Source organism: Parastagonospora nodorum (assembly GCF_000146915.1).
Source record: "Parastagonospora nodorum SN15 chromosome Unknown scaffold_3, whole genome shotgun sequence".
Classification (NCBI taxonomy): domain Eukaryota; kingdom Fungi; phylum Ascomycota; class Dothideomycetes; order Pleosporales; family Phaeosphaeriaceae; genus Parastagonospora; species Parastagonospora nodorum.
This window is the reverse complement of record NW_001884551.1, coordinates 1,380,396-1,395,457: the sequence shown is the minus strand read 5'-3', so window position 1 is coordinate 1,395,457 and position 15,062 is coordinate 1,380,396. Positions and strand designations below refer to the sequence as shown.

Genomic DNA, 15,062 nt, shown 5'->3' with positions numbered 1-15,062 from the left:
AACTTACACCATGCTACACATCTTGGAACTCCTTCAATGTCTTCGCACGAAAGTGAACCTGGAGCGCGTGGATAAATGTTCTTGTGGTTTGTCACTCGAATCGACTTGTGGCGTTCAATTCTGGGTCACAAATGACACTCCCGGGTCCGTAGAGTCACCATGACTGATACCGAGTTTGAATACTGGACTCGTGTATTGTATATAAGAGTATGGATGTCTGTATGCAGCCCTTAAATTTACAGAGGTTTACGGTCAGCTCTCGCGGATTGCAAACCTCCAGACAAACTTCCACAGACGAGCTTCATACCCGGACCTGATAAGATCATCTCCTCCGTCAAGTGACATCCGATGACAATGGCCAACAAGAAAGATGAAATGTTCTTTTATGATGCACAAAACTCTCGAGTCCTTAAAGGTAAGGCATTCAAAAGGCGTAGTGAGGCTATGGAATACATATATGGAGCATTGAAGGACGAGGAAGAATCTCTTCGCAAATATAAACAGCGAAGCAAAGCTTCCACAAGGAGCGCTACTAGATCAAGTACATCATAAAGCTCATCCCAGAGGAAGACTGTGCCGGGGAGAGATTGGTTGAAGCTTATCAAACCAAATTATGATATTGTAAACGGAAAACGTAGGTAGTTGCACTGAATGTCAATAGTATTGCAACTATATGTCGCGGGTATGTCTGCACCGCCCTGTCCACATCCAAGCGAGCCCAAAGCCAGAGGCAGACAAACCTACTACTGTAGGCCGTGTGGACTCTCCGCGAGTGGTTCCCTTTGGTCTACATAAACTATGACTACGACACTGATCTCTCCGCCGCTTGACTGAACAGCGTATGACTAGCAGCGCAATGGCTTATTCGAATCTATCGTGGCGATGTGACACATAACAGTCACCTAGCTCTAGTTTCTTGCTATTCACATGGTATCTCGTCATCTAAGATGACTCTCCAGGGGTATATAACTTCGTTCTACTATATAGTTTGGTCAAACAGTGCTGTAACGGACCTGCACCATTTCTGCAACCTAGCTAGCCATGCCTCACAAACGAACAAAAATACACGTCCCTCAAGCCACGCCCAGTGGTAACCAAAAGATATCCTTTCGTACCGACACGAGACTTCCCCCAGCGTTCGAATCCGAGGCCGAAAGAGATTCCATAAAGTCGTGCGTCCGATCTCTCTGGAGCATCACTAAGAACTACGATCCCATAATTGTTATGGGACCATGCGAAAACAAGAAGGTTATGATTGATGTCTGTGATGGACGTGTCGAGAATATAGTGTTCATGCCGCGGCTCTACGATCCCTCCAAGGATTGCGAAACAGCTATCAAGGACTTCATAGCGAACATAATGTTTCTGAAGGACATGGGCTGGAGGGCTCCGTCTAAAGAGCCGGAGAGGAGATGGAGGAACAATCCTCGGTATCTGGAGATTTTGGGTGAGTGGAACAAATGAGGATGAGGAGTGGCAATACACTGATACATAATAGTTGCGGGCAGGTGCCACGAAAGGAATCCACTTGAGGAGCAGATTAAAGTTAACATGAGAAAAGATACACCAGATCCAAGAGACTCTGCAGCTCGAACAGAGTACCAGGCAGCTATAGCGCTACGAGGTTTTGTAGACATCGACAAGGACAGTATCGAGGTAGGTGAGTGGAAGTTCACTGCAGAAGAGGCACTTGAGTCTTTGCATCATGGGGTATGTAAAGGAAATTTTGACGTAGACCCTGCATTCAGACAGTTCAGACAGACGTTTGCATGTTGATAAATTTCCAATACAAACAGACTTTGGGTGAGCTTTGTTGCCGAATGCTTGAAATTTGTTCTCTGCTATTTTGCCGCGCAAAGGCCCGTCATATTCACGTAGCTGTCGTATATCGCCATTCACCCAAGACTTCATCCATCTCCCACAACTCTCACTCAACACACCTCCAACCTACCGAATAATCCCCAGCTACGACATACGACCTTGCGCACTTCGCGGCCCCGCTCACCGCCGCTCATCGCCACAATCCCCAACCACCAAACCAGAAAACGCGCACTAGCTCACAATATGTTTCGCTCAACTCGCCGCTTTCCCATCAAATCCAACAGTCAAGAAACATGTTGGGGGGCGAGCACCTGGCGCACGCTCGTCTGGATAAACCCTTCGTCACTCACCATAAGGGATTCAGCTAGCTATGGATATGTGTGGTCGGCTAGTTCTTTTTGCTTCTGTCGTCCGTTCGACCCCTCCCTGTAGCCTCCCTCCTCTTGAATGATTGTACTTTCTGTTTTGCTCCTTTGGAAATCGCGTTTACACACGCGGGGCGTGAGCGCGCGCGAGACTAATGGAAAGAAAGCCTTTTTAATATCTGAGCGAAATGGACGATGCTGCGACGCTGTACTTGTTTTGCCGCTATGCGTTAGGGACAGGGTCATTGTCTATGGCTGCGACGGATGTGGCGTGGGCCATGTCATGTCGTTCATCTACAAGCCCGCCGAAGATGATGAAACAGCATGCAAGGACTTCGTAGCAAGTTATTCAGCATCTCTTATATCTAGCAACTAGCTCCAGTATCGTGACGCTTATGCAAATTAGCCTCGATGAAAGCCCTGGTCACTGAGGGTTTGATCTCGGGCTGTGCGCATGCAACATCATTATCACACTCCCACCCGTACGAAATCCTATAAGTTTTGATCGTATTCTTGATTCTCCCGCACACATGTTCTAAAGACTCCCAAAAAAAAAGATGCTTCACACTTGCAATTCATATACACACTCCATCTAAGTGGCCCTTCACCGCCCTCACTCACAACTCATCATGCTTCTCTCCCTCCTTCTCCTTCTCCCCCTGCTCCTTGGTCAAGTCATCAATCGCCCTCAAAATATCCTCCTCGCTCGAATCCTCATCGATATTGAGTTTCTTCAGCTTCCGGCCCATCTCATCCGTCATCGAATCCTTGTGGCCAAAGTTCTTCAACTTGATCTTATCCGAGTCAACGCCAGCCTTCTTCAGCGCCTCCTGGAGTTCCTCGTCGGTAGGAGCCTCGCCGGCGTCTTTCTTCGGCGCCGCGGGCTTCTTAGCCTTCTTGGGCTTGGGCTTGCTGGAGGCTTTGGGCTTTTGTTGGCCGGGGGGCTTGAAGTGGCGCATCTTCTTCATCATCATGTCCATGACGACGTCGTCGATGCGCTTCTTCTCGGCTTGGAGGTCTTTGACGGTGAAGGCTGGGTCGTCGGTGGGGCCGAGTTTGGCTTGCTTGGCTTCGTTCTCTTCGAGCCATTTCTGCGACGAGGCGATGGTGTCTTGCACCTTCTTTAGGTCGTCTTCGGTGTAGATGGTGGGGACTTCGGTGATCTCGGGCTCGGCGGGTTCGGCGGAGGAAGAGACGTCACCTTCCTCGAGCTCGTCAAGCTCGTCTTTGGTGGAGGGAGAAGGGGTGGCAGATGATTTGGAGGCGGCTGCAACGGCTTCGCTGCTCTTAGAGCTCTCGTGTATTTGAGTCTTGATCTGGCTGTCGACAAGTTGTGAGACCTCCTGGATATGGGCGATGGTGTCCTTGAGCTCCTTGATGGCGTCGGGGCGCTTGATAGCCTCAGTCTTGCGCTTGAGAACAGGGTTGACAATGTCTTCGAGCTCCTTCAGCTTGGCCTTGAGCTCCTTCTCGCCGGCTTCAGTGCCCTCAGAGTAGAGCCAGTCAGAGGCAGCACTGAGCTTCTCTTCCAGTGTGGTTCGGACAGCGGGAACGGAAGCTCCAATGAAGGATTCGTCCTCAAGATAGTCGCGAGCGCGGTAGGTGAAGGCCTCGAGAGAGTTCAGAACCTCCTCGCGTACACGACGAGACTTGTCTGAGTGGTCGAACGCAGCGAGTCTACATGATGTTAGCTGCTGATCATACAAAAATCGTCGTCCATATCTTACCTGTCATGCATTCTCTTCAATTCCTTGCGAGGGTGCTTCTCGTAGCCGAGCTGCTTGACGTCGTACGTGATGGCAGACCTGACAAGCTTCCTCTTTGGCTCAGCATCGGCAGCATCACTGCTCTCAGCCGCTGCCGAAGAAGAGGACGAAGAAGACTTGCCAGACTTGGTGGACTTAGATGCCTTGGAAGACGAAGACGACTCCTCGGCGCTCTCACCATCCTTCAGTGGCTCCTGGTCCTTCTTGCCGCCCATACCAAACAAGTTCTTAACACCATCAACGATACCACCCTTGGCGTCCACAGACTCAGTCTCGCAAGTCACCCATGCGGACAGTACCTCTGGGGTACCGGTGATAGGGCTTAACCTGACCTGAACGTAGTTGTTGAATGAGTCGCGGTCGCACTTTTGATCGTCAATCATCCTGGTGACAACCCTTGTGAGGTTACCGCTCTGGAAGTGGAGAACAGGCTCCTTGACAGCGCCCTTGGCACCCGGAATTGACTGGTAGATTTCAAATTCGAACTCGCCCATCATCTGGAAAGGCAGATCCTTTGTCACGCCCAGCTTGGTGTTAGGCGTGAAGATTTTCTGGTCGCGGTCCTTGAGGTTGAACTTGTACTGGATACCATGTTCAAAACCCTGAGTGTCGATGTCACGAATCTCCTTTACGCGGAAGGACGGGCTGAGGCCCGCAGCCTTGAAGGCGGCACCGAATACAGCAGCCTCATCGGAGTTGACGTTGGCTCGGATCTTGGCTTTGGTTGCGAGCTTCTCAAGGCGGTTCTGGACGAAGGGAGTACGTGTTGCGCCTCCGTGAACAATGACCGAATCGATGTCCTTCCAGGTCAAGCCAGCGGCCTTGAGCGCGTTCTCGATGGGCACGTCGACCCTGGCAGCGAAATCAGAGGTGAGCTTCTCGAGAGTGGCGCGCGAGAGCTTGTAGCGGAGATCGACATCTTCGTAAAGACCCTCGAAGAATGCAGACGTCTCGCTGTTGGCGCTCAGAACTTGACGGATGCGCTCGGCCTCCTTGAACAGCTTCGCAGCCGTGCGTCCATGGCCCTTGACCTGCTCGGCGGTGATGGATGCGCTCTTCGCACCCGGGAGGGCAACGAAGGTGGAGACAATGTCGTCGACAATGAGCGAGTTGAGAGCGTCACCTCCAAGGGTCTTGTCCCAGCCAACACCAAGAACCTGAACCTCTTGGATGGTCTTGTTGCGCTTGCCGACGTCCTTGACGCTCCTGCCAGCGAACTGGAGAACGGTGGCAGAGGTTGATCCAGCGCCCATGTCGAAGACCATGTTGATCTCAGCCTTGCCTTTCTTTGTGATGTCCGGGAAGGTCCTGCTAACCGCGTAGTTGATACCAACAGCCAAGCTGTCCGAGACGACGCTGAGGACCTTCATGCCAGCCAGTCGTGCGGCAACTTCGAGCGCGCGCCTCTCGGCAACGGTGTAGAAGGGCGGGACGGTGAAGACGACGTCCTGGACATCGTAGCCCTTGCCTGCCAGCGCCTTTGCGTTCTCCCGTACGTTCTTCAATTCCATGGCCAGCAGCTCCTCGACGGAGAAAGGCTTCTCTGAGCCAGCAGCGAATGAGGCGTCGTTGAAGCTGACTGTCTTGCGGTTCTCTGTAGATACAACATCGAGTGCAGGGTATCGCTCCTTGTACACACCGACGATGTCGCTGTCAAGCGGCACTCCAAGGAGGTGCTTCAGGTTTGGGTATACATCTGCGGGGAATCGCGCCTGTAGGGCGATGGCGTCGCCGCCGTAGAAACGCTCCGGGTATGAACCGGCGGGTAGAGGTCCGCTCTTTGAGGGCTTGAATGCCACAGCGGACGTCTCTTTACGTTTCGAGTCCTTGGTGAGGACAATTTCGAGCGGAACACCAGGCTTGACGAGCGCGGCTTTGATGTATTCGGTGCCCAGGTCCACGCCCAGAACTGCAGATGCGGCCGAGGCGGTCGACGAGAAGAGCAAGAAGAGCCCGAGGAGCATCGTAGCGGGCGAGAGCTGTGCTCTCCGACGGCCGGGAGGCGCCATGTTGTGTGTCGGTATGCGCAACGTGGTGAGTTGTGCGGGTACCTGCGTGCGTAGTGTGGGGAAGTCGCCGACTTTGCGGGGTGAGACGAAGGTCGAAGGTCGAAGGTCGAGGGCAATGCGGTGGAGAAAAGAAGGGAAGGGGAATCTATCCCAGAGAGCAGAATGTGAGAGACAATCTTCACACGTGTTGTGGAACAGAAACGACAAGTCGTGAATCGTCTCGGCGTGGGTGGAGCTTAAATGATTCGAGGCTTAAATTCGACACCTGGCTCTTTGGCTCACAAAGGCCACATTGACGTCGCGGGCTCGACGCCAGACCACGATACTTGAAACGCCCCATCAACGCTCGACCTGCATTCATTGATGCCTAGAGAGGCCACAGCATCGAACGTAATGTGTTCTTATCTCATCACCAGGCTTCCGTCTTGTGTGCAGCGTGCAAGTATGAATTGCGCATCCTGACCAATGAGAAGCCGCATTTCTCCGTCTTCCGTCTTTCTTTCATGGCCTCCTTCCACCATTATACAGGATCATTGCAAATCACCGACGTAATTTGTTTGTGAGATCAAATGTAGTTGCACACTACAGATTCAGTAGACACGTGCATACTGCTAGCAAAGTCAAATGATTTCATCTGGGGCTGCAAATAGTAGCAGGACTGGAGGCTTCACGCTCACGTCTGCCCCGTCCATTGCACCCATCAGTAGAACCGTGGGTTATACTCTACTCGCACATGACACCACCCACTAGATACCACGGTTAAACTCCACCATCCCATCCTTCCCACCCTTCGCATGAAATTCAGGCTCCAGCGTCTTGGCACCCACTGCCTGTCTCTGCGGGAACGCAGCCAGCGCAAGCGGCAGTGCGAAGATGGATGTCGTGAGAATGAGTCCTGCCTGACATTAGCTTGCGCGAATCGGCCCCAAAACTTCCCCAACTCACCCAAGTTGACCGGCGTCACCATTCTCGGCCTCTGCTTAAGCCAATCTGTCTTCTGCAACCTGACCAGAACCAAGGGCGGCAGCACCATGATCGGTGTCGCGTTCAGCACGCGACTGATTGCGGTCTCTCCGACTGCGAGTGTGGCTGCCTTTTTGCTACGGCCCAGTGATTTGTATTCGAGCTCGCCGCTTTCGACTTTTTGCTTCTCGTCTTCGGTCAGGACGGGGAAGACGTCGATGCCCTGGCGGATCTCTTCGCCGCGCATGAGGAAGACGTTAAGCACACCTGCGCTGGCGACGGCTGCGAAGGGGACCAGGCGACCAGCTACCATTTTCGCATTGGGCGAGAGGCTCTTCAGCCGGGGCACAAGAGCGTTCAAGCCCAGCGCAACACCGCATGAGGCTGTCACGGCGGTGAAGTATGATTTGACGATAGTGGACGTGGGCAGCGGCGTTGATTTATTCGCGTTCGAGAAATTGATGCCCACATTGAGCGATTGGTTGGTGATTTGCCATCCAAGTGTTCCTGCCGTCTGTTACACGTTAACATTCATTCCTCTCATGTTGGGTCGCTTCTTGCTTACACCGAGTCCTGGCGTGAGCATACCAGCTGTGACAACCAGGTTGGAAAGCACAAAGCAGGACATGCGAAAGGGCATGAAGACAGGCTGTCCTGTATCTAAACACGATCAGTTCGTTTCCCATAGGACCTCGTGCAAGAGGACTCGTACCAGGATGCAGCGTAGAGTCTATTGTCTTCTTCGCCAGCCATAGTTCTGGTGTCATATCCCGTATCTTGCCCGTCTTATACGCGGTAACGAGTTCTTTGGCATTTTCGAGGCCAGCTGATGACGTGAACAGTGTTCTGTGAAGCGCATAGTTAGCAATTGACCCTGCAACAGTATTGAGATTTGAAGAGCCAATCGTTGTGGCACTCACCACCTCCAGCGCACAGGGAATCATTCAATGTGTCTGCGCAGCTGTCTCACCTGGGATCTGATATGGTGGCCGATTGCTGCACGCGGCCCCAGTACGTGCTGAGGTCGTACTGGGAGACTGGCAGGTCGCGGTTGCCTGGGAGGGAGGACGTCATCTTTGCGCAACAAAGAGACGGAGAAGCAGCGGAAATTGCTGCGAGCTCACGAAAGCTTGCTGGCAGTCATAATTGGAGCTCGTGTGGGCAAGAACAAAAGTACGATATCGGATCGCGGGCGGCCAGCGAACTCGGCCCGAAGCACAGGGACGCGACACGATAAAGTCGATAAGCAACTCTTCTTCATTCACTATTAGCGGTGCTATCCTCATACAACGCTCATTCATGTCTATCGCGTAGTTCCTTCTACGCTTTGCAATTATGCAAACATGCAACAACTCAAATTCAAAAAAAATGGCCGCTGACGCAGGCTTAAATGCAGCAAACAAATGCGATAGGCCGTTTCAACATGCAATATCCAGGCACTTTTCCATCATCATTAACCAATAAATCCTTCACAGCTCATCTCTTCTTCTTCTTGTCCTTGGAAGGAGGCGTGGCGCTGGTTCCAAGAATCGCGTCAAAAGTCTTGCTGGGATCGCTGCTCGATGCTGGCCTCGATGAAGAAGCGGCAGTTGGGGGCGCGATGCCAGGAGGTAGAGGCAGGGCTTCGAGGCCAAGCATCATGACACTCTGTCGCCTGTTATCGGAGACTGGGCTGCCTGATCGAGATCGAGCAGTAGCGGCCGACGGGTCCAGAAGCCCAGGTGGTGCTGGCAGTGGGGCGGCATTCACATCGAGTTCTTGCATCGCGGCATTGAGGAGAGTGTCGTTGGCTGCCCACTCTTGAGCTTTCTTCCAGCAATGCGATCGTCGGAAGACACCTTCGACACCGTTTTCGACGACATCGGTAGGTAAGCTTACCACCCTGACCACCACCTCCCACACCGAACCATGTTCGCGTTCGTGCTGTGTCTTCGCGACCCCAGGGCACGCCGCTGCGAGGAACCTGGCAAAGGAAATATTCGACGCCCTGGGTGTATCGAACTCCAGGAGCGTCGATGACCAACATTGGTAGCGACTGAATGACGGCGTAGAGGAAGAGCCATTGGCCGCTGCGCAGGTCCCACAAGTCATCCATGTTGGCACCAGAGGCCTGTTTGTACTCGAAATGCCGGAATGCTTCCAAGAATGGTGTTTGCTGCTCCGCGTCGATATTGTGGGAACCCTTCAAGAACTTCAGCACCTGATCCTTCGACAGCTTCTTAGCCCGAGCTTTTGCATCCTTCTTCGCATCGCCGGTGCGTGTGTTTTCAGACGTAGGATAGATTGGTAGGTCGAATGGAATCGGTGGTTGCACAGGTGGCGTGCTACGGTCGTACTCGCTGAGAACTTTCCGCATTGCTCGGCGCACAATATCCTCATAGGTCGTGCCTTCGTCCTCAGCTATGAAGCCATCTGCAGTACGATTTGTGAGGTTGGCACGGTCTACAAGAAGGTCGTATAGGCTGGACATGTCACGGTAGATGTCGAGAAGCACCAGCCGATTGAGACCGCTTGTCGTGAGATCATTCTTCTTTGACTTCGCCTTTGGCAGCCACGAACCGTACTTCGTCTTGTAATAGTCGATGGTAAAAGTCCTAGCGTTGTTGAACGCAACTCGCCACTTCTTGAAGTTCATCGTCTTTCCCTCCTCGGCCATGGCGCTATTCATGATGCCAGAAAAGATAGCGGGAAACTCAAAGTCCTTCAGTTTCAAGTTGATAGTAGCTTCGCGGTTTTCCAGATCCATCGCGGCTCTTGCAAGTCTGGTCGCGGTCTTGTGGCTGATCATCTCAAACTTGGGCGACTGCAGGTTCTTGACGCTCTCGAGTTTGCCAGACGCGTGCACAAAGCCTTCGGTGTAGAGCGCCATGGATCGCATCTTCTCGCCAAGCACGATGGCCTCAATAGTCTTCTCCCGGCTATGCCGCACGTCGGCCAAGTTTAGCTCCTCGACGTAGCAATCAAAGCTCGAAGCTGCGACTTCGCCATAGCTCGAACCGTCAACATTTGAAAATGCGTAGTGCTGAAGTATATCGCTGATGCGAAGGAAGATGTCGAAGATGTCCGAGTGCCGCTGGGTAGCCACGAGCGATTGTCCGATGAGGAAGGCGAAAAAGTTGCGATATGTAACAAGGATGTCGATGTCCTTGGGGCTCAGGTGCAGCTCGTGCTGGGGAGTGAAAGCGCTATCTGAGCTGAGTGCGATGGGCACATACATGTGCTTCTCCGAGTGGTCATCCTCGGTTGCGTCGCTTAGCACCCTCGAGCCTTTCGAGTCGTCGGAGCTTCCGACGAGGCTCTGGTCGGGAGATGCTGGCCGGGACTGCCCGTACACCTCACGCGAAACGCGCCGCGATGATGGCGTCGATTCCTGTGGGCTCGCTACACCAGCATCAGAATATAGGCTGCCGTGGACGAGCTGGGTGAGCAGTCGCGATGTGGCGTATACGGAGGAGTCGATGCGGAAGGAGGGGCCCTTGTTCGACGTGCGCGGAAAGAGGTAGACTAGGGTGTCGCCTTGTTCATCCCAAAGTTCGGGTACCTTTTCTCCGCTCAGCAACATGGCCAGGTTGTATGGCACTTTGCCCTTATGGCCCACGATCCAAGCGAGCGGCTGGTCGGACGCTGCCGTTGCGCCTCCTACCAAGTCCGCCTGGCTGCCACCAAATAATCTGCTTTTCCGCCTCAGCTTTTTCAGATTGCCCTCGCCAGCAGAAGAGTCCCCGCCCGGCGTGCCTGGCCGACTCCCTCTCCCTGAAGGCGATGCATTACGAGATCCGCCGGGGACTGTAAGAGGTGGAGGGGGCTCAAGAGGCGCGAAGGCTGCTGCGAAATCTGAGGAGTCGACTGGCTGAATAGTGGGATTCTGGAGAGACGAATGACGCGGAGCTTGCGGAGACGCTGGTGCAGGATATTCTGGTGCGAGGTGGGTGGCCGAAGACAGTCGGTTCCGCACTTTCGTAAGCCGGCCGGTCGAATCCGACGATGTCGTCGATTTGGTGGTGGTCGAATCAGTCTCCGAGGTCGATTTCGAGAACAGGCCCGAAAGCCGATGGGTCGACTTCTTCTTGTCTCCCAACATTGTGTTGTGGTTTTGTACGTTCAAGGCTTGGAAGGAGGGATTCAGCAAATGTCGCTCATATCCTTGCACAATATAACAGGGTCTCGCGTGCTGGACAGTGGGTTTTACAAGACAGCACAGTTGAGCAAACGGCAACGGCGCGCAATGTAGGGTTGAGCTCTGGCAAGGTTGCACTGGTGCTGAGTTGGATGTTACGTTTGAGAAAACTAGCAGGACCATCAGGTCTATATTTGGCCCACTGATCCGTCGCATGTCCGGCGGGCAGTGAATCTGCGACAAAAAGGCGAGCCATGCTAGTGCTCTGTAGGGAATGACCTGCCCCAGCCTATGACGATTCGCAAGGTTGCCACGCAAAAAGTGCTGACCCTAGCTCGTTCACCCGCTACCTTCGGTGGCTCATTGGCACAGATCTGGACCAAAGAGTGCTTTGGCTCCTCGTGCAGGCAATGATAGCTCCGACAGGAGACCGGCTGGGACCTGCGCCTCGTAACTGCGCAGCGACCCGCCAGGGACTCGGCACGCATCCATGCCATGCCGCTATGTTCTGCTGACCAGCCGTTTCGAGGTCCTCATCTGGCATTCGCAATCGTACACAGCATCTCAGCTGTAGTAAATACTTGAGCACTTTACGCCCAACCGCCGTTTGTACGAGCGTGAAGCTGAAATGCACCTCTGGAGAAGTCAAGTTTAGCGAAGGATGACGTACTTCCATGTGTACCTCCGCGCGTGGGTATTGACAGGGGTGCCAAATGCAGACGCACCTTCCAACAGATTTGACAGGTGGCTTGCCAACAAGTTGCAACAACTCACCTCGAGTCTCGCAGCACCTTGTCCGAAATAGGCTGAAGCTTTTCAAGGCCTTGCTGTCGAAGCGCCGTTTTACTTGCGCCTGATCGCCTTGACACGAGCCACCCACATCGTAATCGTATCGGACCCTTCCCAAACTCTTGGAAGTGGGGCTCGATCAGCACTCAATAACTGCCCAATACATCCGGGCTCGAAAATACTGCCGAGCAGAAAGCAACTATGGGTGCATTCTCAGATGCCGTCGGATCAACGACGAGCTCGAAGAAGCTCATCAATCTTCTCAGAGGGTAAGGTAGTCTGTCAGCACCTGGGCTGCGATGCTCCATGCCACTGTCCGGTCAACGTGCCACAAATCCTTTGGATACATTACGCGGCCCAATAGTTTCTGAAGCACCTCCTGACCACATCTGCTAATGCAATCAGATGGCCCAACACTTCACTACTTCCTACTCAGCTGCTCGATAAAGCAACTCACAATGTGCTCAAGAATAAGACCATCGCGTATCCCGCCATGTGCTACGGGCCGGACCCCGGCGACCCGCGACTGCTGAAGAACGTTTCACAATGGCTGACGAGCTTCTATCAGCCCGCTGAGGCTATCACCGAGGATCGTATCTGCATTACTGGCGGTGCCTCGCAGAACATGGCTTGTTTGCTTCAAGTGTTCTCCGATCCAGGCTTTACGCGGAATGTTTGGATCGTGGCCCCGGCGTACATGCTGTCGTTCCGCATCTTCGAGGACGCTGGTTTCCAGAAGAAACTTCGTGCCGTCCCAGAGGACGACGAAGGTATTGATATTGAGTATCTGCGTCAAGAGATTAAGAAAAGCGAAGACCAAGCTAAAGCGAATGGTAACAACGAACCGGTAGGTCTCAACTCTCGGTGAACTGTGTCTTTCTGTGCTTCTATCATCTGAGCAATGCCTCTCAACTTCATCCTTTGTAAATTCCAGTCATTCCACATACATCAACAACAAGATGCAGTAGTAGCCAAAAGAACTCGGTCATGGTAGTCTGAAAAGTGCAGACTGGCTTTCAGCGATGCGCAAGGACTGAGCCTCACTACACACAGCTCATGGGAGCTGTACCTAGTTCAAGCTAGTGTCCACATACTAACCACTCGACCAGAAATTCAAATTCCCACGACCATGGAGCAAGATCTATAAGCACGTTATTTACGCTGTCCCAACTTTCTCGAACCCTAGCTTCAAAACAATGAGTCTCCGTAGGCGCCAGGCGTTAGTGAGACTGGCAAGGGATTATGATGCCCTAATTATTACAGATGATGTCTACGATTTCCTGCAATGGCCATCGAGTCTTACCTCTCCGTCAATGTCGCTGGAAAAGGCGGTCATGCCTCGCATAGTCGATATCGACCGTTACCTTGATGGCGGCGCTGAGAGGAAAGGCGCGGATGGATTTGGGAATGCGGTGTCGAATGGAAGCTTTTCTAAGATATGTGGCCCCGGTCTGCGAACAGGCTGGTGCGAGGGAACGACGAAACTGGCATATGGAGTGTCGCAGACGTAAGCAGCCCTACCGACGGCACCTGGAACGCAAGACAGCAGTAGCTCATCCCAAGCACGATAGCTGATGTCCCACAGAGGCTCAAGTCGATCGGGTGGCGCCCCTAGTCAGCTGACAGCCTGCTTTGTGGCCGAAACACTCGAGACCGGAGAGCTTCAGCGCTTCGTATACTACACACTGCAACCGACGTATTGCAAGAGGTATCGGAAGATGATCGAGATCATCAACAAAGATCTAATCCCACTCGGTGTCCGCTTGCCGCAGACTGACAGAAACGTCGTCGGCGGCTACTTCATCTGGTTGACGCTACCAGATTCGGTCGACGGCGCAGCACTCGCACAACGCGCAAAGGACGAAGAAAACGTTGTGGTTGCACAGGTGAGTACAAAACGCGCAACCGCTTCCGGGTCCCGGTCACAGGGTCGGCTGACAGATTCTGTACACAGGGCGATATTTTTGAAGTAAGTCTGTCCCTTGTTTCACTGCATGTTGTCAGCTACGAGAAAATACACAGGGTCTTTCCGCCGAACTGATACCCTGAACGTGAACACAGTATCGCTGCGTTTCAAATTCGACGGCAATGGCCTGTGTATAACTTTGGGCTATTGAATGGGCTTCCCGCTCTGACACCCTGGTCGCGTTCCATCGTAGTTGATAATAGGTAATATCGAGACGAGCATGTTTCTCACAGATAATACAGGTTCCTGGAGACACGGCTCATCCTGGCACATCATTCAGGAACGACATAAGACTATGTTTCGCTGTAAGCATCCGACATGTCGATGATACAAGACCCTAACCTTGCATCAGTGGGAAGACGAAGACATGCTCGCGGAGGGCATATCGCGCCTAGGCGCAGTTATTAGCAAGATGCAAGACGAAAGTTACGAGCATGTTTCCAAACCGGTGGCAACTGAAGCGAAAGACTATTGGTAGGCCTGCAATTATCACGGCTCGGAGTCCAGAGGTCGAAACACGCAGCCTCATATGCCAGGCAATGCCATGCTTACAATCGCCACAAAGGGAGATGTCCGCACTCACGTGCAAACAACCAAGCTTCCCTTGATCGGCTCCTGAGCATTCTCAACAAGGGTAATCTGCCGCAGGGCTAGAACAAACGAATCGTCTCTTCGCAGCCCAATTGGCCACTCGTGATCGTCGTGGTTTAAGCATAATGTTTCGACGTGGCCCTCGCGACCCCTCTCATAAAACTTTGCAACAGCCGAACCCCGGATCAGACTCCATGTGCCGTTGGTGAGCGGCTTATTGGCCGATCGATGGGTCCTGGCTTCTATCACAGTGTGAAATGTTCTACAAGGCGCGTCAAACAAAAGTGAATTTTATCCTTTGTGCTGGCCGCATGCATGGCCGCCGTCCTTGCCGTGCAGGACGCAACTAATTGCCGTGGCCGCCTGCGAGGTCGCACGAACGCGGACATGGCGACTTTTTGGCCATCGCTACGCATGAAGTGGAGACAGGAAGACTCATTTAGCAAGTCGCCCAAGCACGATCCTCGCCGGCCCGCAGCGTACGAGCCTCTTTCCCTATCGAACAGCGATGGCTTGCTTTTTGAAGCGCTGGCCCTGGGTGAATCTCGCGAGCAGCCACTCACAGGCGCGCGATTGGATGCCGTTTTATATCTGTTTCGGATGATCAATGTCGCTTGTGGCGTGGCCAACCAAACCCTTGCAGGGGGCCTGCTAAATCCGAGCGCCTTGCGCCAA

General features: G+C 53.1%; 5 protein-coding genes across 5 annotated transcripts; 2 read left to right on the top strand and 3 right to left on the bottom strand.

The window, feature by feature from the left end:
- Positions 1-1,041: 1,041 nt before the first annotated feature.
- SNOG_02460 (hypothetical protein) lies at positions 1,042-1,807 on the top strand (the record flags this gene model as incomplete). Its single annotated transcript, XM_001793013.1, has 3 exons — positions 1,042-1,447; positions 1,499-1,710; positions 1,736-1,807. The coding sequence occupies 3 exons, from the start codon at positions 1,042-1,044 to the stop codon at positions 1,805-1,807; spliced, it is 690 nt and encodes a 229-aa protein (XP_001793065.1).
- Positions 1,808-2,803: 996 nt separating this feature from the next.
- Positions 2,804-5,961, bottom strand: SNOG_02459 (hypothetical protein; the record flags this gene model as incomplete). Its single annotated transcript, XM_001793012.1, has 2 exons — positions 2,804-3,863; positions 3,914-5,961. 2 exons carry the CDS (start codon positions 5,959-5,961, stop codon positions 2,804-2,806), a joined length of 3,108 nt encoding a protein of 1,035 aa, XP_001793064.1.
- A 610-nt stretch (positions 5,962-6,571) lies between these two features.
- SNOG_02458 (hypothetical protein) lies at positions 6,572-7,998 on the bottom strand (the record flags this gene model as incomplete). Its single annotated transcript, XM_001793011.1, has 5 exons — positions 6,572-6,856; positions 6,907-7,438; positions 7,490-7,584; positions 7,637-7,770; positions 7,895-7,998. 5 exons carry the CDS (start codon positions 7,996-7,998, stop codon positions 6,708-6,710), a joined length of 1,014 nt encoding a protein of 337 aa, XP_001793063.1. The 3' UTR covers positions 6,572-6,707.
- Positions 7,999-8,400: 402 nt separating this feature from the next.
- On the bottom strand, positions 8,401-11,005 carry SNOG_02457 (hypothetical protein; the record flags this gene model as incomplete). The annotated part of the gene is made up of 2 exons (XM_001793010.1): positions 8,401-8,762; positions 8,803-11,005. The coding sequence occupies 2 exons, from the start codon at positions 11,003-11,005 to the stop codon at positions 8,401-8,403; spliced, it is 2,565 nt and encodes an 854-aa protein (XP_001793062.1).
- Positions 11,006-12,323: 1,318 nt separating this feature from the next.
- SNOG_02456 (hypothetical protein) lies at positions 12,324-14,479 on the top strand (the record flags this gene model as incomplete). Its single annotated transcript, XM_001793009.1, has 6 exons — positions 12,324-12,663; positions 13,094-13,337; positions 13,416-13,716; positions 13,785-13,799; positions 14,039-14,101; positions 14,149-14,479. 6 exons carry the CDS (start codon positions 12,324-12,326, stop codon positions 14,272-14,274), a joined length of 1,089 nt encoding a protein of 362 aa, XP_001793061.1. The 3' UTR covers positions 14,275-14,479.
- Positions 14,480-15,062: the final 583 nt, after the last annotated feature.